Source organism: Pelophylax lessonae (assembly GCF_965119305.1).
Source record: "Pelophylax lessonae genome assembly, chromosome: 7".
In the NCBI taxonomy this organism is placed as follows: domain Eukaryota; kingdom Metazoa; phylum Chordata; class Amphibia; order Anura; family Ranidae; genus Pelophylax; species Pelophylax lessonae.
Window position 1 is genome coordinate 174972628 of NC_138774.1, and position 25022 is coordinate 174997649.

Consider the following 25022-nt stretch of genomic DNA (forward strand, 5'->3'; position numbering starts at 1 on the left):
CATGTCTGGCAGATGTGCTGGTGACCAAAAAATATATTTTTTCCAGGGGGATATCTCTGATATTCTTTTAGGCAGAGGCAACCGAGTTGATATCCCATAGGAGCACAAGGTGCTGCAAGGGAGGCACAATAAGAGATACACCTTGAAGTAAGGTGTTTACAAGAAAGAGTGAATCTAGAAGCCTTTAAAAAAGAATGGACAATGCTAGGACCCAAATTTAAAACTTTTAAGAGCACTTAAAGGATAAGTTCACCTTTCAAAAAAATAGAAATAAATGCACATAATTGTGTAGGTAAAAAAGTGCATTTATTATTTTTTGCTTACTGGAGCCTGCAGAGCATTGCACCCACGATCAGCAGATTGTGGGTGCAATGTCAGGCTCCTGCACAGCCTTTCTCTAGCTTTGTGCCCATATTCCCGTATGGACTCTCAGTTACAAATCTAGAGGAAGAATAAATAAACTATGAGCGTGCTAAACAGCACGCTCGCAACCCATTTAAACTAGAAGTTCGTTTGCTGCAGTGGTATTTTTTCATTCACAAATCTTTGTGTTGGTTCTTCATTGTCCTAGTCCAATTGGCTGAAGTATGACATACTGAAAATACAGCAAGGTTGCAGGACTGGGTCCACAAGATTAAAGAGAGCTTTTAGGAACATCAAAAACTTTCTATTTGCAGAATCTTTGGTGAAGGAACATCTTCAATAGGAACTTTCATTAGTGACCCAGTTGTCACAAACTGCAGATTCTGTTCACGAACAGGGATGTTTTGCAGATTTTTGTGGGTCTCTGTATCCAAAGGGGCAGGGCAAGAAGGAGGCGAGTCGGCTTGCACAACAGCATTTGCAGACAGAGGCATGCAAGCTTTTCAACATTAGCAAGCATATTGGGTGAAGCTTCTTCTTCGATATACTGGCAAACTGGGAGAGAAAAACCTTCGGCAGTTTCCTTCAATACTGCTTTACTATCCTCTTCATTCTCTTCTGTGTTTCCATCCTATTGGACTGGCATATTGGGATCTGTCTCCAGCTGAAAAATGCGAGTAGCAGAAGAGGTGTGGCCTGGACAGAGAAGGCTGTTTCTGAGCAAATGTAAAATATATGCAGAGAATTTTTCTTTAGTCAAATAGGACACAGATTGTATGGGTTTGAGTGTTGTGTGGGTCTTCAGCAGAGGGAATGTTCACCTGTGATTTTGCACTGGTTCCATTTCACCAATAGGTATACTTGGGGGAGTTCTCCTTTGGGGTATACACAGAATAGGGTGCAGTAAAGGGTAAGCATGTCCGTAAGAAGTATGTGCTAGCCGAGGAGTAGACTGTCCTGCAACAAATTCTCATGGCTTAAGGGCTCTCAGTGAAATTAGCATTAAAGTAGGCAACCAATGGTGTGATGTATCGACTGGTCACCCATCTGAGACTGAGCTTTGAGTGGTTGAACATTAGCACCAAGTTTAAAAAGTTTACATTGAGAGGTGAATACAATTCAAACAAAGCTCCACTTTACAGTAACAGTCAGAGATACAGGGTGACACGGTCTTACCTGTCCACAATGCTGGACTATAGATAAAATAAATGCAGCCCACTCTCATCAACAGTTGTTTAAAGTACAGAGTTTAAAGCAGCATTTCATGGGGGGGGGGGGGGGGGGGTGGATCCCTTGGGATTCCCTGGTGTCGGGATTAACTGTGAGGAGTGCATCAAGCAGATAGAGATTGAAGAAGAAAGCAGACAGGAATCACAGTAGATGCTTTGGATTGGGGCAAGTACACACTATAGAAGGATATGCTTTGTTCATTTTTTAATTCAGGGGTTTACAATAGTGATCGACCGATATTGTTTTTTTAATGCCGATACCAATACCGATATTTTGGTCATCAGATATCGGTATCGGACAATATCTGCCGATATTTTCGGACATGTAAAAAAAAAATATTTTTTTTCCAAAAGGTACTGTTGTGGAGGGATCTGGGAGTCTAAAAGACCCCAAACCCCTCCTCGGCACTGAAAAGCATTCAAAATGCCACGTCTGCCTGTTTTGAATGCGGTCAGTTTTTTTGAATTTGGGGCCGAGTACCCTGGAGACCCGATCAGAGCTGAATGTGGCTTTGATTGGGTCTTCGGCGGCAGTGGAGGTAGGATGCCCTGGTCTCTTGGTGGGACGGGAGATCCGGGCGAGCCGTAGAAGGCGGCGGGATTGGGGGGGACATCCCCTCCCGCTCCTTGTAATGACAGACGAATGGCTTCTCAGCCGCATCGGTTGTCATTACAAGACAGCTGACCGTTGGCTATGGACGCCGGTACCGGGGTGATGCCTCTAGCTGCAGGCATCACTCCAGTACAAGCACTTTCCCTAAATATCGGCAATGTCGGTAAATCAAAAGGCCGATTCCGAAATATAATCGGGGAAAGTGCATATTGGCCCCGATAAATCGGTGTTGCCGATAATCGGTCAATCCCTAGTTTACAACCACTTTCAGATAGCTAGATGCCATTACACATAAGCACTTAGAATAACAGACAAAATTCAGGACACCAGCACTGAGAAGAATAGACAGATGTCATGACACATTAGCAGTAGGAGGAAGAGAGAGAAGACATGACACCAGCACTGAGGAGAACTGACAATGTCCAGAACACCATTAATGAGAACATAGGTTATGACATTAACCTCCCTGGTGGTAATCCCGAGCGTGACTCGGGGTTGATCAGGAGCGGTAACCCTGAGTCACGCTCGGGGTGGATGTGAAGAGAGCGCAGCGGTGTCTCTTACCTTGTCCTGGCGATCCAGCGATGATCTCTCATTGCTGTGACCGCCAGCCGAGAGTCCCGCCGCTCCTCCGTCCTCCGTCGGTGTGATGACTTCCTAGTTCCGTTCCCTGCAGCAGCAATGCTGCATGGGAGCGGAACTAGGGAGGGAAATTCAAAAAAACAAAAAAAAACGTTGCACAAAACACATAACACATTTTATATTATATATTATATATATATATATATATATATATATATACATACACCGGTATATATACATATGCATATATATATATATATATATATATATATGTATATATGTGTGTATATATATATATATATATATATATATATATATATATGCACACACACACACACACACACAATTAAAAGAGCAAAACTAAACCCTGGGTGGCTAAACTCCAACATAAAAATGTATATTAGAGCTAAAGAAAAGGCCTTCAAAAAATACAAGACTGAGGGGTCATTGGCAGCATTTAAGCACTACAAAGAGTGTAATAAGAAATGTAAAGACAAAATCAGGGCGGCTAAAATAGAACACGAGAGACATATAGCGGAGGAGAGTAAAAAGAACCCCAAGAAGTTCTTTAAGTATATAAACAGTAAGAAAGCGAGGCCAGAACACATTGGCCCCATAAAAGATGATAAAGGAAAAATGGCCACTGAGGACAGAGAAAAGGCGGAAGTGTTAAATAATTTCTTTTCTTCAGTCTTCACAAAGGAATCGGGGGGCTACACGAACCCCGCTTGTAAGGCCGAACTAAATAATACACCTCAGGAAGTGCCGCCATGGCTAACAGAGGATAGGCTTAGAGCTAAACTAGAGAAACTTAACATAAATAAATCCCCAGGACCGGATGGCTTGCACCCAAGGGTTCTTAATGAGCTCAGCCAGGTGATTGCCAGACCATTATTCTTGATCTTTAAGGATAGTTTACAGACAGGTATGGTGCCAGCTGATTGGAAAAAAGCCAACGTGGTACCAATATTTAAAAAGGGGCCGAGATATATCCCGGGTAACTATAGGCCAGTCAGCCTAACATCAGTAGTCTGCAAAATTTTGGAGGGGATGATAAGGGACCACATACAAGACTTTAGTAATGAAAACGGTATTATAAGTAGTAATCAGCATGGATTCATGAAAAATCGTTCATGCCAAACCAATCTATTAACCTTCTACGATGAAGTGAGCTGCCACTTAGATAAAGGTAAGCCTGTGGATGTGGTGTATCTGGACTTTGCAAAGGCCTTTGACACCGTTCCCCACAAACGCTTACTGTACAAACTAAGGAAGATAGGTATGGACCATAAGGTGAGTACCTGGATAGAGAACTGGCTCCAGGGGAGAGTCCAGAGGGTGGTGATTAATGGGGAGTACTCTGATTGGGCGGGTGTGGAAAGTGGGGTCCCCCAGGGTTCTGTCCTGGGACCAATCCTGTTTAATTTATTCATAAATGATCTAGAGGAGGGGATATCTAGTACAATCTCAGTATTTGCAGATGATACTAAATTAGGCATGCCAATATCTTCTATGCAGGATGTGGAAATCTTGCAAGCAGACCTGAACAAAATAACGGGGTGGGCAACTACATGGCAGATGAGATTTAATGTAGAAAAATGTAAAGTAATGCACTTGGGGGCCAGAAACCAGAAAGCAAGCTACTCACTAGGGGGGGGAACCTCTGGGTGAGTCTAGGATGGAAAGGGACCTGGGGGTACTGGTAGACAACAGGCTTGGAAGTGGCATGCAATGCCAAGCCGCTGCAAGCAAAGCCAACAGAATACTGGGTTGTATAAAAAAGGGGATTCACTCCAGAAATAAAGAGATTATTCTTCCACTCTACAAGACTCTGGTCCGGCCACATCTGGAGTATGCTGTTCAGTTCTGGGCACCGGTCCTCAGGAAGGATGTGCTGGAACTGGAGAAAGTCCAGAGAAGGGCAACAAAAATAATTAGGGGAATGGAGGACATCAGCTATGAGGAAAGACTACAAGCACTGAACCTATTCTCTCTGGAGAAGAGACGATTGAGGGGGGATATGATATCAATGTACAAATACTGTACTGGCGACCCTAGCATAAGGAACAAACTATTCAGAGAAAGGAGATACAATAAGACACGTGGCCACTCACTAAAACTTGAGGAAAGGCGGTTTAACCTTAAAGTGCGTAAGGGGTTCTTCACTGTAAGAGCGGTAAGGATGTGGAATTATCTTCCGCAAGCAGTCGTATCAGCGGGGAGCATTGATAGTTTCAAAAAACTATTGGATGGACACCTTAAAGACCACAACATACAGGGGTATACAATGTACGGTTAAAAGCAAACACACACACACACACATCATAGGTTGAACTGGATGGACTTGTGTCTTTTTTCAGCCTCACTAACTATGTAACTATGTAACAATTATATTATTGATTCAATTATAATTCATGCATTATATATTACATATATATATATATATATATATATATATATATATATATATATACACACACACACACACACACACACATATATATATATATATATATATATATATATAATATATAATGCATGAATTATAATCTAATCAATAATATAATTTTATTATATATATTATATATTAAATAATAAAATTATATTATTGATTTGATTATAATTCATGCGTTTGTGTTTCAAATTTATCACATCTGGGATGTCTACTAGAGTCTTGTTTTGGTCAGGTTTAAGTCAGTAATTACTAAGAATTGTAGGCCTATAATACATAACGCCAAATTTCCATGAAAAGAATTGTACCGCTTTTGGTATGTAATTCCTGACAGAATCATACCGCCAGGGAGGTTAAAGAGGAAATAAACTCAACCCCTATGAAGAAAAAAAAGGCAGTATGGCAATGTATTCCTACACATTCCACATTACAAATAACCCCCAATCATTTGTTTCTTACTATTTTGCAGCAGTTTTAAAAATCCTTCTTCCTGGGGTAAGCCAGCGCCATTTTAACTATTGACTTCTGAGTCTATTTTGCAATTTACTTCCGCCCTTTCTGGTAGTCCGATCTTTAATGTCACGCATGCGCATTAGGTTCTTAGCAAGCTTCATTCTAGTTCTGGGATCACTATGGAAACTGTGTCCTGTAGCTTATTCCGGCTGTAGTTAGCCACAATCTCCTGATGTTTACACCCCTCCCTGTAATGTGTAAGGTCACATAGGGTATATCCAGGGCCGGACTGGGGATAAAAACCAGCCCTGGAATAATTTCATACCAGCCTCTTAACATTAATATTCCAGCCCAACTGCATAACGTCACCTCCCCCTGTCTTCAGGCAATCATAGACTGAATTACATCCCCATCTATAAAAGAGATTGTCAGCGGGTCTGTGGAAGTGAGCCCTTGTAGATCCCCAGCTCAGGATTCCCCAGGGCACTGAGTCTAAGCACCAGCCTGCTTCTTCACCGGGGCCCCTGATGGTGGGGATGGGTTTGCAGTAGGCTGGAACCAGGTCGTGGCCCCCAGGTAGGCCCAGCTAAAGATGCGGAGACTGCTGGTGTGTGCAGAGTAAACAGCAGACAAAAGAATATCCACGAGACAAGCCTAGGTCAGGACAGGCAGCAAGTAAACACCAACGGGAAAACAAAGCCGAGGTCGTTACACAGTGAATCAGATTCAATAGCCTAGGGGTATACAGATGGGAGCTCAGAGAACAGTGAAGTTACTCAAGCAAGGAGCAGTGCACTGAGCATGTGTATATATAGGGAAGCAAACAGGGAGGTGACCTAGGAAGTAACAGACAGGAAAAGGATATAACCCACAGTGGAGCAGGCGATGTCCATAGGTGAACAGAGAAGCCAAACACCACATATAAAAAGAAGCAAGATTGAAGCACTGCAGCAAGGAGGTAAGAGTATACAAACAAAGCTACAGGCTAACTTGTGACAGTACCCCCTCTCTTACGGGGCCAGGCTTGAGAGGAAACTTCTGATGACAAAATTTCACCAAACGAGGGGCAGAAACTTCAGTAGAAGTAATCCAACATCTCTCCTCAGGACCATATTCCTTCCAGTCAACTAGATACAAGAGCCTCCCCCTGGAGAATTTAGAATCCAAGATTTGCTTGATTTCATACTGATCCAAAGTACTGGCTGTTGGAGAAGGATGACGAATAGGATGAGAAAACCTATTGATGATGTATGGTCTAAGGAGAGAAACATGGAAAACATTGGGGATTTTTAGATGTGACGGGAGACAGAGCTTAAAAGCGACAGGGTTAACCTGGCAAAGAATTGTAAAGGGACCAATGAAACAGGGAGTAAATTTCATAGAAAGTACTCGGAGACAGATATTCTTGGTAGAGAGCCAAACCTTATCACCAGGGAGAATGTTGGGGCTCACAAGGCAATGACGATCTGCCGCTACTTTGTACCTGGAAGCTGCCGGATGTAAATTCTTGGAAGCATCTGCCCAGATAGAATTGAGAGATTGATGCGGCCGCCGGCACCTCAGCAGAGATCGGAACAGAAAATGGTTCTGAAGGATGGCGGCCAAATACCATGAAAAAGGGAGACTTACCAGTGCTGGCGTTAGCTTGGTTATTGAGGGCAAATTCTGCCCAGGGTAAAAAGGTCTACCCAATCATCCTGATGGGCAGAAATAAAGGCACAAAGATACCGTTCAACATTCTGGTTAACCCTTTCCCTTTGTCCATTTGACTGCGGATGAAAAGCTGAGGAGAAGTCAAACTTTATTGGTGAATGATGTGGCCAGGGCTCTCCAGAAGCGGGCCGTAAACTGAACTCCTCTATCAGACTCAATGTGTGAGGGCATACCATGGAGACAAAAGATTTCCCCAATGAAGATGGAAGCCAAAGTGACAGCAGACGGTAGTCCTGTAAGTGGAGTTAAGTGACAAATTTTAGAAAACCTGTCCACCACCCAGATAACGGTGGAGCCCGCTGAGGAGGGTAGTTCAGAGATAAAATCCATAGAGATGCAGCGCCAAGGTACATCTGGAACAGGTAGAGGTAAAAGGAGACCTGCTGGAGCTGATGTAGAGGACTTAGACTGCACACAAATGGAGCAAGCTTGGACATATTCTTACAAATCCTTCCAGAGTGAGGGCCACCAGTAGAAACACTGCAGGAAGGCATAGGTGCGTAGCACACCAGGATGTCCAGAGAGTTTAGAGTCATGTGCCCATTTGAGAAGCTTGGGGCGAAGGGAGGGCACCACAAAGGTCTTACCGGGAGGGATACGTGGAGAATGAAGATGAGTGGAGGCCAGGAAACAGTTGGCAGAAATGATAGGTTCAGATTCAATATGACACTGAGTCAGCAACGTCAAATGATCTGGACATGGCATCAGTATGAGCATTCTTGGGAGCCCGGGCTGGAAGGTGATGTCAAAATTGAATGCAGACAGGAAGGCTGTCTTGAGCTTGTGGAAAGCCTCGACAGCTTCTGGAGGCAAGATTCTGGCATTAGCGCCCTTCCAGGTCAAAAAGGTAATGGGCTGTCACGGAACCATGAACCAGACGTACAACAACAGATAAGTGAAAATAAGACAGCTTTATTGAAAAACAAGCTATAAAGCAAAAGTCCAAACGGATGGCGAAACCGATGCAGAGTCTTTGCGAAGCCAGGGGTCAGGAACCAGCAGGGTAGTCAGACGAAGCCAGGATCAGGAACCAACAGGGTAGTCAGACGAAGCCAGGATCAGGAACCAACAGGGTAGTCAGACGAAGCCAGGAACAGGAACCAGAAGTAGCAGCAGTCTTAGTAGCATGTGAACACAGGAGGACCAAGCAGGGAACTGAAGCCACAGACCTCCATATATATATGAGCTAGGCATCCAGCTCCTCCCAGTGGGAAGGAGGAGCCGCAGGGTGGGAGGCTACAAGAAACCCAGAAACCAAGATGGCCACCAGCACATGTCAAACGAAGGAGAACAGCAAGAAGGTAAGACCATGACAGTACCTCCCCCTCAAGGGCCCCTCCTCCGCGGAGTAAAGAACGGTTTCTGAGGGAAGCGTGCGTGGAAGGCTCGGAGCAAGGCAGGAGCATGGACATCTGCGGAGGGAACCCAGGAACGCTCCTCTGGACCATAACCACGCCAATGAACCAAAAACTGCACCCGACCGCGGACCAGGCGTGAGTCCAGGATATTGCTCACCTCATACTCCTCACGATTGCCCACTCGGACCGGACGAGGCCGAGGAACCAAGGAAGTGAAACGATTACACATCAGTGGCTTCAACAGGGAGACATGAAACACGTTGGAGATCCGCATGCCAGGAGGAAGCGCAAGGGCATAGGCTACCGGGTTTACCCTGCGAAGCACTCGGAAGGGACCAACAAAGCGAGGCGCCAGCTTGGGAGTGGGCACTCGAAGGTTGAGGTTGCGGGTGGACAACCATACACGGTCTCCGGCCTGGTAGGAAGGAGCAGGCGCTCGTCTGCGATCAGCCTGGAGTCTCTGGCGCTGCGCAGAGACCTCAAGGGACTTCTGGATCTGTACCCAAGAAGCACGTAGGACGGAAAGGTGATCCTCCACAGCCGGAATATCCTGGGGAGAGAATACCTCCGGTAACACGGCAGGTTGGAACCCATAGTTGGCCATGAAGGGAGACGTCCCAGAGGAAGAGTTCACCGCCGTGTTCCTGGCAAACTCAGCCCAAGGCAGGAGGTCAACCCAATTGTCTTGGTGATCGGAGACATAGCAACGAAGGAATTGCTCCAAGGCCTGATTGGATCGTTCTGCGGCCCCATTGGACTGAGGGTGGTAGGCCGAGGAGAAGGAGAGATGAATCCCCAACTGGGAGCAAAAGGCGCGCCAGAACCTGGACACAAACTGACTCCCCCGATCCGACACAATCTCCTTGGGCAAACCGTGCAACCGGAAGACCTCCCTGGCAAAAATCGTGGCCAACTCCTGTGCAGAGGGTAACTTCTTGAGAGGAACACAGTGACACATTTTGGAAAACCGATCCACAATCATGAGAATGACCGTATGGCCTCGGGATGCAGGGAGGTCCACAATGAAATCCATCCCCAGGTGTGACCATGGGCGCTCCCCGGTGGCTAAGGGTTGCAGAAGGCCCAACGGAAGGTGCCGAGGGGACTTACTCTGGGCACAAACGGAGCATGCCGCTACATATGCGGCGATGTCGGAACGTAGGGAAGGCCACCAGAACAGACGTGAAACAGCCCAGGACAGCTGATTCTTTCCAGGATGCCCCGCGGTCTTGGAGTTATGGTAGGTTCGCAACAACCGAGTGCGCAACTCCTCAGGCACAAAACATCTGCCGTTGGGTCTCCCAGAGGGAGCACCAGATTGAGCCGCCAAAATCTGCTCACCCAGGGGAGAGGTCAGGCTGGTGCGAATGGCAGCCAGGATCTGATTCGGAGGTATGACCGAAGTCGGAATCGACTCCTCCCTGGACAGGTCGGAGTACTGCCGTGATAAGGCATCAGCCCTGATGTTCTTGGAACCGGGTAGGTAGGAGACCACGTAATTAAAACGTGACAAGAACAGAGCCCATCTGGCCTGACGTGGTGTCAATCTCTTGGCCTCAGAGAGGTAGGTCAGATTCTTGTGGTCCGTCAGGATGAGGACCGGAACCACCGAACCCTCGAGCAAGTGCCTCCATTCTTTAAGAGCCTGCACGATGGCCAATAACTCCCTGTCACCAATCTGGTAGTTGCACTCCGCGGAAGACAGTTTCCGGGAGTAAAACCCACAAGGAAGCAGAGGACCCTCTGGTGTTCTACGCTGAGACAGAAGGGCGCCTACTCCCGTCTCAGACGCGTCCACCTCGAGGACAAAGGGCAACCCAGGGTTGGGATGCGACAGAATCGGAGCCGACACAAAGGCGGACTTTAGAGCCTCAAAAGCTCGGATGGCCTCGGGCGGCCAGACCTGGGAATTACTGCCCTTCCTGGTCAGATCCGTGAGAGGCTTGGCTAGCATGGAAAAGTCCCTGATGAACTTCCGATAATAATTGGCGAAGCCCAAAAAGCGCTGCAGGGAGCGAAGACCACTGGGCTGGGGCCACTGTAAGACAGCCGAAACCTTCTCAGGATCCATGGAGAACCCCTCAGCGGAAATGATGTAACCTAAGAAGGTTACCTGGGATCGGTGAAATTCGCATTTCTCAAGCTTACCGAACAGCTTGTTCTCTCGTAACCGTTGCAACACTCGTTTGACATCCAGAATGTGGGTCTCCATGGACTCAGAATATACCAAGATGTCATCCAGGTAGACCACCACACACTGCTGCAACAGGTCACGGAAAACATCGTTGATGAATTCCTGAAAGACTGCGGGCGCATTGCACAGCCCAAAGGGCATAACCAAGGATTCATAATGACCGGTCCTGGTGTTAAACGCGGTCTTCCACTCATCGCCCGCCTTGATCCTTACGAGGTTATATGCCGCCCTCAGGTCGAGTTTGGTAAAGACCGTGGCCCCTTTAAGGCGATCGAACAGCTCGGAAATCAAGGGTATCGGGTAAGCGTTCTTGATCGTGATGCGATTGAGACCCCTGTAATCGATGCAAGGCCTCAACTCACCGCCCTTCTTTTTCACAAAGAAAAATCCAGCCCCTGCCGGGGACGAGGATTTGCGAATGTGGCCACGTGAAAGCGCCTCCCTCACGTACTCCTCCATGGCCTCATTCTCCGCTACCGACAGTGGATAGACTTTGCCACGAGGAGGAACGGCACCAGATTGTAACTCGATGGCACAATCGTATGGGCGGTGCGGAGGTAGGGCAACCGCGCGCACCTTATCGAATACATCCCGGTACTCCTCGTATTCAGGGGGCAACAGAGAGTCCGAGGAAGTACACAGCAACTTGACAGGCCCATGGATGCAACTAGTCCCACACTGCGGTGACCACGAGAGGATCTCGGCCGATCTCCAATCGAAAATCGGATTATGCTTCTGGAGCCAGGGGTACCCCAAGACCACCGAGTAGTGTGGAGACGAAATAACCTGGAAGCAGACCGACTCTCTGTGGACGGCACCAATGGCTAACCCCACTGGAAGGGTCTCATGAGTCACGTGTGGCGGCAGAAGGGGTCTGCCGTCTATCGCCTCAAGAGCCAGAGGAGAACCTCGAGCCTGCAGAGGAATGGAATTGGCGGCAGCGAACACACTATCAATGAACAAACCACCAGCACCAGAGTCCACCAACGCCTGGGTCGTCACCGAGCCCCCGACCCAGGAAAGGACAACAGTGATCAGTGGTTTGTCAACACGGGAAACCGGGGACGAGGAGACTCCACCCAAGATCTGCCCCCGACAGGATCTCAGGTGCGAGCGTTTCCCTGGACGGTTCGGACATGCCAACCGAAAATGCCCACCGAGACCACAGTACATGCATCGGCCCTCGCGTCTCCGGAGTACCCTCTCCCCCTCGGACAGGCGAGCAAACCCCAGCTGCATGGGTTCACCCCCAGACAAGTCATCCCCAGGAGGCGTGGGAGGAGAGGGAGGCACGGGTGGGACAACAAAGGTAGGCGCCAATCTGTTAGGAGGCCTCCGCAGACTCTCCTTAAAGGAAGGTCTCTCCCTGAGTCTGGTGTCAATCAAAATCAGGAAAGAAATAAGAGACTCGAGCTCCACTGGTAGGTCCTTAGCTGCAACCTCATCCTTCAAGGCATCCGAGAGACCATGAGAGAAAGCAGCGACCAGAGCCTCATTATTCCAGCCCACCTCTGCTGCCAGGGTACGAAACTCAATGGCGTATTCAGCTACGGATCGTGAACCCTGTCTGATGGACATAAGGAGCTTCGCAGCAGAGGCAGCACGAGCCGGCACATCGAATACCTTCCGAAGAGAAGCAACAAAACCGGAAAACTCGGCAACCACCGGATTGTTGTTCTCCCATAAAGGGCTGGCCCAGGCCAAGGCCTTGTCCGAGAGCAGCGAGATTAAGAAGCCCACCTTTGATCTCTCAGTAGGAAAGGCATGTGGCAGCAACTCGAAATAAATGCCCACCTGGTTAAGGAAACCTCGGCACTGAGTTGGCTCTCCCCCAAAGCGCTGTGGAAGGGGGGCAGAACCGGACATACCCCGAAACACCGCGGGCGCAACAACAGGTGTCGGGGTAGACTCTGGCGCAACAACCGGAGCGGCAGTAGGAGCGGACCCAGGAGCGACAACCGACCCATCGGCAACAGGAGCGAAATGAACCGTGCGTTCAAGCAGGGTTTGCAACGCCACGGCGAACTGACCCAACAGGTGATCCTGCTGATCAAGTCTGGCAACCAGCGTGGGTAGTGAGGATGGCCCTGTACCGTCAGAATTCATGGCTTGGTCCTAATGTCACGGAACCATGAACCAGACGTACAACAACAGATAAGTGAAAATAAGACAGCTTTATTGAAAAACAAGCTATAAAGCAAAAGTCCAAACGGATGGCGAAACCGATGCAGAGTCTTTGCGAAGCCAGGGGTCAGGAACCAGCAGGGTAGTCAGACGAAGCCAGGATCAGGAACCAACAGGGTAGTCAGACGAAGCCAGGATCAGGAACCAACAGGGTAGTCAGACGAAGCCAGGAACAGGAACCAGAAGTAGCAGCAGTCTTAGTAGCATGTGAACACAGGAGGACCAAGCAGGGAACTGAAGCCACAGACCTCCATATATATATGAGCTAGGCATCCAGCTCCTCCCAGTGGGAAGGAGGAGCCGCAGGGTGGGAGGCTACAAGAAACCCAGAAACCAAGATGGCCGCCAGCACATGTCAAACGAAGGAGAACAGCAAGAAGGTAAGACCATGACATGGGCGCCACCAGAGAGGAGTAATCAGGGATGAACTGGCGATAGGAATTGGTGAATCCCAAGAACCATTGCGTAGCCTTTAGACCAGAATACTGAGGCCAGTTGGAGATGGCCAGAAGTTTGGCAGGATCCATAACCAGCCCTTTATCCGTGACTATGTAGCCTAGGAAAGGAACTTGGGTTTGCTCGAAGAGGCACTTCTCCAACTTTGCATACAAGCGGTGGTCCCGAAGACGTAGAAGCACCGTACAAACATGCTGGCGATGAGTGTTCGAATCTGGAGAGAAGATGAGCATGTCATCCAGATACACAATGACACACACATATAGGAGATCAGAAAAAAATGTCATTAACAAAGTTCTGGAAGACAGCTGGGGCATTACACAAGCCAAAGGGCATTACGAGATATTCATAGTGCCCGTCTCTGTTGTTAAAATCGGTTTTCCATTCATCTCCCTCTCGTATCCTAATCAAATTGTATGCTCCACGGAGATCTAACTTGGTGAAAATTTAAGCATCTCGTAATCTGTCAAAAAGTTCAGAATTCAAGGGTAACGGGTACCGATTCTTAATGGTGATGGCATTATGACCTCTATACTCAATGCAGGGCCATCCTTTTTCTCCACAAAGAAAACAGCCCCAGCGGGAGAATTGGATTTACGTATAAATCCTTTCTGCAGATTTTCTTGGATGTACTTAGACATGACTTGAGTCTCAGGGATGAAAGATGGAACCTCGGGGTGGTGAAGTCTCGGGTTGGATGTCAATCGCACAGTCGTAGGATCGATGAGGAGGCAAACTGTCAGCAGCTTTTTTGCAAAAAACATCTTGGAAGGCCAGATAATGACGAGGGAGCATTGGAGAGGTAGTGACCTCAGCCACAGGTACACGGAGAGGTGGAGATACCTTAGGGAGACAAGTCTGATGGCATTGCGACCCCAAGATAACACTTGGCCAGAGTTCCAATCCAGATAGGGTGAGTGTTTCTTCAACCATGGAAGTCCAAAAATAATGGGACTAGAAGACTTGGGAAGTATCAGCAAGGAGACTTCCTCAGGATGAAGGACACAGACATGCATGGTGATGGAGGTTGTTCTAAACCATAGGGGTTCGAAGGCCAAGGTCGAGCCATCCAATGCCGATACAGATAGAGGCATAGCCAGGCGAGCTAGAGGAATGCCCAATTCAGTGGCCAAGGACTGCTCAATGAAATTCCCGGCTGCTCCAGAGTCCGCATATTCAGAAACTTGATAAGAGTTCATGGCCCAATAAATAGAGACTGGTATGACAAATCGAGGGTAAGTGGCGGAGTTCAGATTCTGGTCTAGATCGCCTCCCTCAAAGCGACCTAGACCCGAGAGTTTTCCCGGATAGACAGGGCTGGATTTGATTATATGACCACGAGCTCCACAGTAAAGACACAGGCTGAATCTCATGCGACGTGACCTCTCTTGTGGAGTAAGGCATGTCTGGTCTAATTGCATGGGTTCTTCGGAAGCCAACACAGCGGGAGAGATGGGTTGTTCAAGAATGTTCTGGACAACAGGAGTGAAGCGACCCACCGGGGGCTGACGTGGTGCAGTCCTTTCCAGATCTCGCTCTTGGAAGCGGACATCGATTTGGATGCTAAGGGCAATAAAGCCATCCAAGGTAGTGGGTATAGTTCTGCCAGCAAGGAGGTAAGAGTATACAAAACAGGCTAACTTGTGACAGAGATATGGAGCGCATAACGCTCGTCACTCAGATTCCCAATATACCGTCTGTATCCCCCTCCAGTAAATGACCATACCTCAAAAATGGTTGTCCCTGTATCCTGTGTCTGGGCAGCAGCATGGGCACAGTGTCAAAAATTGTCTTTATTTTTTAAAACTTTAAATGTACAAAATATTGGCCCAAACGATACGTTGTGACCAAAATATCGGTATCGGCCCTGAAAAAACCATATTGGTCTATCCCTAGTACAGAGGTCAGTAGTATGTAGGGCAGTGTAGAAAGGTCAGTAGTATGTTGGGCAGTGTACAATGGTCAGTAGTATGTTGGGCACTGTACAATGGTCAGTAGTATGTTGGGCAGTGTACAGAGGTCAGTAGTATGTAGGGCAGTGTACAGAGGTCAGTAGTATGTAGGGCAATGTACAAAAGTCAGTAGTATGTTGGGCAGTGTACAGAGGTCAGTGATATGTAGAGCAGTGTACAGAGGTCAGTAGTATGTTGGGCAGTGTACAAAGGTCAGTAGTATGTAGGGCAGCGTACATGGGTCAGTAGTATGTAGGGCAGCATACAGGGGTCAGTAGTATGTAGGGCAGCATACAGGGGTCTGTAGTATGTAGGGCAGCATACAGAGGTAGCATATAGGGCAGTGTACGGAGGTCATCAGTATGTAGGGCTGGGGTCAGGAGGGCAAGGTATAGAGGGGTCAGGGGGGTACAGTACTAGAGGATCAGAAGGGCACAGTGCAGGGGGGTCAGGAGGGCAGGGTATTTGGGGGTCAGGATGGCTGGAGTGTCAGGAGGGCATGGCGCTGGGGTTTCAGGAGGGCATGGTGCTGGGAGTCAGGAGGGCTGAGATGTTAGAAGAGCACAGATGTTTTTTAATGCCGAATGGGGCAGGGAAGGTGCAGTGGCAAACCCACATGTCCTGGCTTTGATCCCTGGCGACAATCCTGTGTCACCTTCCCACCTGGCATCACCCACAAGCCCCTTGGATGGGGGAGGGGGCCGGAGGAGATGAGCGTGGAGGAAAAACAGCTTGGGCATGTTCCAGAGGCTTTCCCCTCCCCGCAGCCGCACGTATGCAAGGGGTGGGGGCTGCCTCTGCTGTCAGGGTCAGTGTGCGCCTGCTCGCTCTGGAGCTCCCAGTGGAAGAACGGGTCGGTATGCAACACTTTTCCACTGCATGGTACGGATCGGTTTGGCTCGGTTTGGCGCTTTTCCACTGCATGGTACCGGTTAGAACGGTTCGGTACGGTTTGGTACAGCGGCACTTTTCCACAACATGGTACGGCGTCGGTACGGCTCACTTAAACAGTACCACCTCGGTTGGGGTTCCAAGCGGGCCGTACCGATACCATATCCCACAATCCTTTGCATGCAGCATTGATTGTTTGTCACTACTAGCCACTGATTGGTCAGAGAATCATTGTAATCCCACCCACTTAGTACTAAGTACTACAACAGTGGAAAAGCAAACCGAGCCGAGTAGAGCCTATACAGTGCTGAAAGGTGCCGACTCGTACCACACAGTGGAAAAGCAAACTGAGCCGAGCTGGGCCAAGCAGTGCCAAGTGGAGCCGAGCCGGTACTTGCAGTGGAAAAGTGCCTTATATTCACAAGCTACCCGTTACCTGTCAGCGGTCAATGGGTAGCCGACCCCCGCAGCCTCACAGCCACAGCTCAAAGCAGCCCCAGGGCAGGCGGCCTACCAGAAAATATTTCCCTCTCTCCCGGTAGGCCAGTCCGGCCCTTGGTGTATCAGGAGACTGTAGTATCCTGGTATACTAGTGCTGTGCAACACAGAGTGGATATGACAGACGCGGCATACACCTTTACAGACTGACGGCACTAAGAGCGTGCCGTGAATTGGATTAAAGATGCGCATGTGCTGGTGATGACAGCAAATGCACCAGTACAGATTACAAGAAAATGGAGCAAGTGAGATGACATTTGCATACAGCGATTTTAACTGTTTGTAGTGATGTTTAAAATGGGCATAACATATGGGGGAGAGTTTACTTCCTCTTTAATACTTATTAGAACAGTTAGTTGCCATGGTACAAGCACTGAGATTATGAGACAGAGGCCATGACAACAGCACTGAGAAGAAGAGACAGATGTGTTGACACCAGCACTGAGGAGAACTGATACTGGCCTGGCCCTAACACCAGCACTGAGGAGAACTGACACTGGCCCTGACTCCAGCACTGAGGAGAACTGGCACGGGCCTGGCCCTGACACCAGCACTGAGGCGCACTGACACTGGTCCTGACACCAGCACTGAGGAGAACTGACACTGGACCTGACACCAACACTGAGGAGAACTGACACTGGCCCTGACACCAGCATTCAGGAGAACTGATACTGGCCCTGACACCAGCACTGAGGAGAATTGACACTGGCCCTGACACCAGCACTGAGGAGAACTGACACTGGCCCTGACACCAGCATTGAGGAGAACTGGCACTGGCCCTGACACCAGCACTGAGCAGAAGAGACAGATGCATGACACATTAGCACTGAAAAAGACAGACACAATCCATGACACTATCACTAAGGAAAACAGATGTCATGACATTAGTACTGAGGAGAAAAGATACATGCGATTATGCCAGCACAGAGAACAGACAGACAACATGACACCAGCTCTAAGGGTCCATTCAGGCCAATGCGTTTTTTTCATGCTTTTTGCAGAAACGCAGGATATTATTTTTGCCATGGGTTCCTATGGAACATTTAAACATCAATGCATTTTTTCTGCCTCTGCATTTTTGGAAAGGGTCAGGGACTTTTTTAAATGCAAAACTGCTATTTCGCTTTTTTGGTTCAATAGACTTCAATTGGAAGGCTGAAGAAAAGCATGTAGTGTGTTTTTTCTATGATTGTGCCACGATTTGCATTTTGCATTTTTTAATATGCCCAACAACAAATTTGGCAAATAAAAAAAAGCATTACAAAAAAATGCAATTTGTGGCAAAATCGCACTTAAAACCCTGCAAAAAGCACTGCAGAAACACTCAAAAGCAAAATGTATAAGTGTGATTGGAGCCTTACAGACAGGCACTAGCACTGTGGAGAACAGAGGATCACCATGACATGAGCACAAATAAGAATTGAATAACACCGTGACCCCAGCTCTGATAGACAGATATCATGACATCAGCACTGATAAACACTGGCCTGATAAATAATTTGAAAGTAGATCTTTACTGCATCTAGGCACCAAAAACACTATTGAAATAATATTATTTAACGCAAACTCCCCCATCCATCCATGTCTTTATGATCTATTCTGCTTAGAAATCACTTTGAAAAAGAACCCCCTAGCATTTCTGGCCATGGCCATCTTGAGTAAGGGTAGATGATTCATGTAGCATTTACTTCCTAGAATCCATCTGCCCTTAGCTCAAGAATGCATACAGGAGAGTGTGGTTAGATCAGAAAACCCCTCCTTCTCCTCTCCTTCCTGATTCCTGAAGACTTTGGTTTACTTAAAAAGTAACCTAGTTGTTGACCCCCTAAAGACTCCTGAGATGTATTACATTATCTGCCTAAGCAAGAAACCAGGAAGTAAGAGAATAAATGTAAAAAAAAGCTTAAAACAAGTAAATATGATATACTGTACTTTCCTATCTATTTACTAATGCTAGCAGGATGAGGATTAAAAATAAAAGGGTTGTAAAGTCAGAAGGTTTTTTTATCTTAATGCATTCTATGCATTAAGATAAAAAGCCTTCTGTGTGCAGCAGCCCCCCTCAGCCTCCCTAATACTTACCTGAGGTCCCTCTCTGTCCAGTGATGTCCACAAGTGTCTCAGCCGTCAGAGATTCTCTCTCCTGATTTGCTGAGACACAGCAGCAGCACCATTGGCTGCAGCTGCTGTCAATCAAAGTCAGCTAGAATATCAGGAGAGAGAGGGGGTGGGGCAGGGTAGGGTCTGGGCTCTGTGTCTAAATTGACACAGGGAGCTGTGACTCGGCTCGGGTGCCCCCATAGCAAGCTGCTTGCTGTGGAGGCACTCAACAGGAGGGAGGGGCCAGGATCACAGAAGAAAGACCCGAGAAGAGGAGGATCTGGGCCACTCTGTGCAAAACAACTGCACAAAGCAGGTAAGTTTGTTATATTTATAGGTAAAAAACTAGACTTTACAATCACTTTAATCAATGTTGATTGGGAGAGTGAAGTTCCACGTTAAAGAGCAGGGGGTGGCTATAGTTAAATATCTACCCCAGTCTATTATGCCAAATACACTGGTAAATGACATTTATTATTTGTCATCTTCTTACCCGAATGTACTGGAATTCCTCCACTGGTGAATATCCTCCACTACTCCCAAACGGATTGTGTTTCCGGGTGATGAGCAGCAGTTTGTTCCTAATGGCCGCTACAATTCTGAGCTCCTGGCTGTGATGTGTGTTGATGGCATACAAATGGCATCCTGTGCAAGAATAGACTTGTATTAGATATGGCAATGGTAAGTAAAGTATGTCATTTATGTCATCACTGGATAAGTTACAACCAGCATCTGCCTATACTGTCATGCTCCTGCAGTTAAAAATGTGAGAAATTTCAGATCGTACACATACAAATCTTTCCATCTGGAGAATGTGAAGACTGTAGAGGAGAGAACACAGACCGCGGTTGATTTACCTTTTGTTTTCTCTAGTTTGTTTTCCCGGCATTCATACTTGTTTCTGGGGATTTGTTTGTCTTCCAGTCCTTTTCTAATGGCGCTAAGACGGAACACATAGAGACGTGCATCCTTTCCTAGTAGGAGAAGAAGACAGAGCAGAAATAATTGAAAATTTGTAAGAAGCAGATATGTATCCAAGTTTCAAACCATCACATAAGAACACCAAACCTCTAACAATATTAGCATTTCTGTACTCACCTTAAAATCAATTTCTTGGAGTCAATTGAGGGACACAGGAAGTCTTTCATCTTTGGATTATACAACTATCTATATAGGGGGATTGTATATAGGCAAACAAAAATTTGTAGGCCAGCCCAGGATAGCGCCTCTTACTACAAGCATGCCTCAGTTTTGTAGGGATGCAGTACAGAGAGCAGAATCATAAACACTGAGGGGTGATGAACTCCAAGAAAAAATCTATTTTATTTCTCACCCATTGAGGAACACTATGAAGGACACAAGAAGTCTTTCACCTTAGTGGTGTCTGAAAGCCTTATTGAGGAGCAGGCAACACAGCAAACAAATCGCTCAAAGACCCAAGAAAACAGCAGAGTACTTGGGGCGCAAAGAGCTGCCTGAATGGCTGATATAGTACTTGCAGACCTACTGCTAGGACTTACAGAACTCCAACTCTCACACTACCTGTCAGGACTTTAAATGGTACTTGCAGAATCTCTGCCAGGAATTCAGGGTTCCCTAAAAAAAACACTGGACTTATTCTCTGAAATTTTTTTGAATGGCTTGTGTTGTGTCTTATTGCCAGCTAAACCTTGTGTTGCTACCGGTTGAATAACTTGACTACTCTCTTGCCTGCTCCCTGACCACAACCTCTGCCTTGACCTGACTTCTTTTCTACTAAGTGTTTAGTGTACAGTCTCCACAGCATCCCCAATCTGTTCCAGCTAGCCCTTTGGTGGGGCAATTCTGACGGCCATGACCTGGAGACCGCTTGCAGCAAAGAAAATCATTTGGGTTTCCAGGCCAACCTCCACCGTCAGAAACTCTGCTAAAGACCATCTGTCACTTAAGCCTAATACACATCGGCATCAATAGAAACTAGCCCACATTCAGCCTGTGTGCATGGCAACTGGTCCAACAAAAGCCGGCTGCTGTCAAAGGGTTATGACTAAAAAAGGTCCCAATCAGCGCTCTCATCCAATGGCTCTGATCTGAGCTGCCAGAGGGTTGAAAAAAAAAACTAGTAGTGTGTATGAGGCTTTAGACTCCATGTCACTTACCAGGGTGTGCCTTAACAAGGAAATTTTGACTGAAGCTAACATGAGATGGGGTTGCAAAGACCACCTGGTAAAATTTTAAAAACCTGTGCCCCGGAGACAAAGTAGCAGCCTAGCAAATTTTTGGGAAACAGTTGCTTGATGCTGAAAAGCCCAAGAAGCAATCACAGATCCAGTAGAGTTCCCCTTGACAGACTGGAACCTTAACTATGAGACCATAAGCGTGGATGATGGTCTGCCTAAAACGAAGTGGAATGAAAGGTTGGTACACCCTTATGGGACCCTGTTTGTACTGAGGGATGTGTTGTGGAGGAGAGGGGGTGTCAGTATGTGCTGAGAGAAGTTTGTGCTGGGGGAGTTTCTCCTGTGATGTTTGTGTGGGGGGAAACTGCTAATTCTACTTCCTGTCCCATCTCCCAGTTTGCTGATATATATATATATATATATATATATATATATATATATATATATATATATATATTAATGATCGACGGATTATCGGCAAAGCCAATTTATCGAGGGCCGATATGAACTTTTCCCGATATATCGGAATCCGCCTTTTGATTTACCGATATTGTCGATATTTCGGGAAAGTACCCTGCAGCTAGAAGCATCACCCCGTTATCAGTGTCCATAGCCGACGGTCGGCTGTCTTGTAATGACAACCGATGCGTCTGAGAAGCCGCTCGGCTGTCATTCCAAGGAGTGGTAGGTGACGTCCCCCACCCCCTCCCGCCGCCTTCCACGGCTCGCCCGGGTCTCCTATCCCACCGGGAGACCCGGGCATCCTACCTTCACTGCCGCTGTCTGACTGGGTCTCCATCTGCACTGCCCCCGTCTGGCCGGGTCTCCATTTCATTGAATTTGGTGCCGCCGAGTACACGGTAGTGATGTCATGACATGACATCACTTCCGGGGACTGGGGCACCAAATTCAAAAAACTTACAGCATTCAAAACAGCCAAACTTGGCGTTTTGAATGCTTTTAAGTGCAGAGGAGGGGTTTGGGGTCTTTTAGACCCCCAGATCCCTCCACCACAGTACCTGTAGACATAAAAAAAAAAAAAAACATTGGGGATATTAGAGGAGAGCTGTACTGTGGGGGGTATGGGCTAGGAGGCTGATTTGTACTGGAAAGAGAGGGGGAATTTTGGTTGTACTCTATAAAGTAGCCTGTGCATTACACACTCCTGACCCCTGCACTCTCAAACCTAAGGGCTAGTGGTTGGAGGGGATGTAAAACCCCACAATTGAGCTGCGCTTTTACCACCCCCCAACCACAACTCCATTTAGTTGCACAGATAGCTTTGAGCTGAAGATAGAAGATGATTTGTTACCATGCACAACTGCTTCAGATTCTGTCTGCTCCAGTTTTGATAAATTCACCTCACTGTGTTTTACATTTCATACTCATGACCACTGCACTACTGCTGCTTGTAAAAAAAATATATGTAAAGGAACAGTTTCATTTTAAAAAAATGAGTGTGCTGAGCTTTGTGCATGTCTGTGGCACATGTGTTTGCTAATCATTGGGGAGTAGGCTTAGGTGTTATTTAACTATGATATTGAAAAATAAAAGATAAAATTGTAAATGTCCCAAAAGTGAATATCAGAAATGAAAGATAAAAAGAAGAAAGTCCATGAAGAAATGCAAGAAAAAAAGAATATTCGGTGGATCAACACCAATGAGAGAATGGCTGCTTACCAGAACAAGTTGGCCTCCAAATCAATGGAAGAGCCAAATAGACCTCAGGGATATATATTTCAAACAACCTTGCATGGATGCTGCAAGTCCCCACTTTCTTCTGGTTAGGCTGTCACTCTCGGGGGGCCCCTGAGGTCAAACGTATGACGAAACGCATTTGATGGTACCAGACATGATGTCACCATGCTCTACAGCCATTCCGTTTGTTTTGTTTTTGGATTTTATAATTACCGCTGCAGCTTCCATTGTGTCACTGAATGTGATTTGTTTTCAACTATATGGGTTGATTTTTTTTGACTAGCGCAGCACCTTTCACCTATGTATTATTGTGGTTTTGTCTATACGCCTGTGCTAGCAGCAGTCACATTTGTTTTGTATGTATTTAGTGCAGATTATTGCACTTCATTTTGTTACAGTTGTTGTTTGTTGATGCCCCATTAAGCTGCTCACACTGTTAATACATCTTGACCACAAACCGCAATTCATCATGGTGCGCTATGTGTACCACTTTATTTCTTCAAACCAGTTTTTTTTTGGGTAGTGGGGTGTCTGCCCTGGGTGGCAGATGTGCTAGGTATGCTACTTGTGCACACTGCATGGTTAAGAGCCAAAACGATCTCTTTTCATTTGGGAATGATAGTTATAGACTGCGATTTCCAAGCAAAAAGGTTATAGGTCAGAGATTAGATTGGAGCAATCCGGAATCAGATATCTTTGCAACCGATGGCTCTGGAGCCACCAAGACCAATTCTCTAAGTTAATGGGGTAGCTCCTGTTGCCCAGCCCCACCAGCCTACTCACTAAGTGAGTCTTCAGTGACAAGCGAAAATGCTGAGGCAATACTGCATGCGTGACCCTGCAGTCAGCAAATACCTGGGTAATTAGGGCCATAAGTCTTACATGACTGTAGTAAAAACCTCAGTCAAAAGAATATTGGAACCAGTCACACCTAATGAAGCTAAACAGGACTTTGTCTCAATGTGTTTATTAAAGTTTTATATTCAAAACAATAAAGTCGGGCAATCTTAAAACAGCAAAGTTGCATAGGAATCCCGCAACGCAGGTGGAAAATAAAGTCAAAACCAACAGACCAGGAAGATACAGATGGTATGTAACATAACCATCATAAGGGGAAGCACAAAAAAGTTCAATTAAAACCAACAATACGTACCCATTATTTACCTTGTCCGCTAGTGGGACATACCAATACTACAGCTAGGGCCCCCCTTTTTTCATAACAGCCACTCAAAATCACAATCTGTGATAAAGAAGGGGTTACCATGTCATCGCCTGACAAATTGAAAGAAGAAAAATAAAGGAAGAAAAAGAGAAAAGAAGACAGTAAAGGGGAAAAGTCAGGCTATCCTTGCCGTTGTTACACCCATCATATTGTTGAAGGTTCAAGGTAACAGATCCAGGGGTCCCAAGGCAGCATCTTTCAGAATACTGACCAACTTTTCATTGATCATTATCCATAAGAAGAGCCTCCTTGGCAATGTTAATCAAGGTAACCAAATAAATCAGTATCAATTATCAAATCAAGTACTCCAAAATGCCAGTCGTCCACCACGTATGATGCATTGTTCCCACCTGCCCACACCCCCAGAAACACAGCAGGGAATGGTACAGCTTGAGGAAGCATGAAGGAGCTAAACAGAACTGACAACACACAGTACTCTAGGAGCATAGGGCAACAGGATACTAGGCAGCAAACTTCAGCACCATCATTAGGCATGCTGCAAGCAGTCCCAGAGTAGGTTGTATAGTAAAAGCTGGGGTCAACTGATACGGCTGGACCGTCCTCCTTATTGCTAGGACATGTTGCTGCCAAGTGGCAGTACTCAATCAACCCAGGAGTGTCTAAAGTTACTGTAGAGACAGGCAGCTGGAATAGGTTGAAGGTCAGATTTCCGCGTGGTACTTTGCAAGCAGGGGCAGCAGTGGGATGATGCTTACTTAACACGCGTCGGCCAGAGGGTCTCGAGCCCTGGCCACAAACCTCTGTACCTTTTTGTTCAGACGAGACGCAAATAGATCCACCTCCGGAGTGCCCCATTGGACACACAGGAGATGAAAAACTTCAGGATGCAGGGACCATTCCCCCTAATCCAAAACCTGACGACTCAGGTAATCCGCCTGCCAATT

At 46.9% G+C, this 25022-nt stretch overlaps 2 protein-coding genes across 2 annotated transcripts in view; one reads left to right on the forward strand and one right to left on the reverse strand.

Moving 5' to 3' along the window:
* The window catches only part of LOC309559886 (sulfotransferase 1C1-like), a 231890-nt gene extending 222488 nt beyond the window's left edge, over positions 1-9402 (forward strand). Inside the window, exon 7 of the mRNA XM_082263320.1 lies at positions 9391-9402. The gene's annotated coding sequence lies outside the window, so the exon portion shown is untranslated. The remainder of the gene's footprint in view (positions 1-9390) is intronic.
* GARNL3 (GTPase activating Rap/RanGAP domain like 3) overlaps positions 1-25022 on the reverse strand; it is a 264692-nt gene that overhangs the window by 27517 nt on the left and 212153 nt on the right. Inside the window, exons 21-22 of the mRNA XM_082263321.1 lie at positions 19896-20012; positions 19532-19683 (exon numbers count right to left, since the gene is read on the reverse strand). Of these exons, the coding sequence (XP_082119447.1) occupies positions 19532-19683; positions 19896-20012 (269 nt within the window). The remainder of the gene's footprint in view (positions 1-19531; positions 19684-19895; positions 20013-25022) is intronic.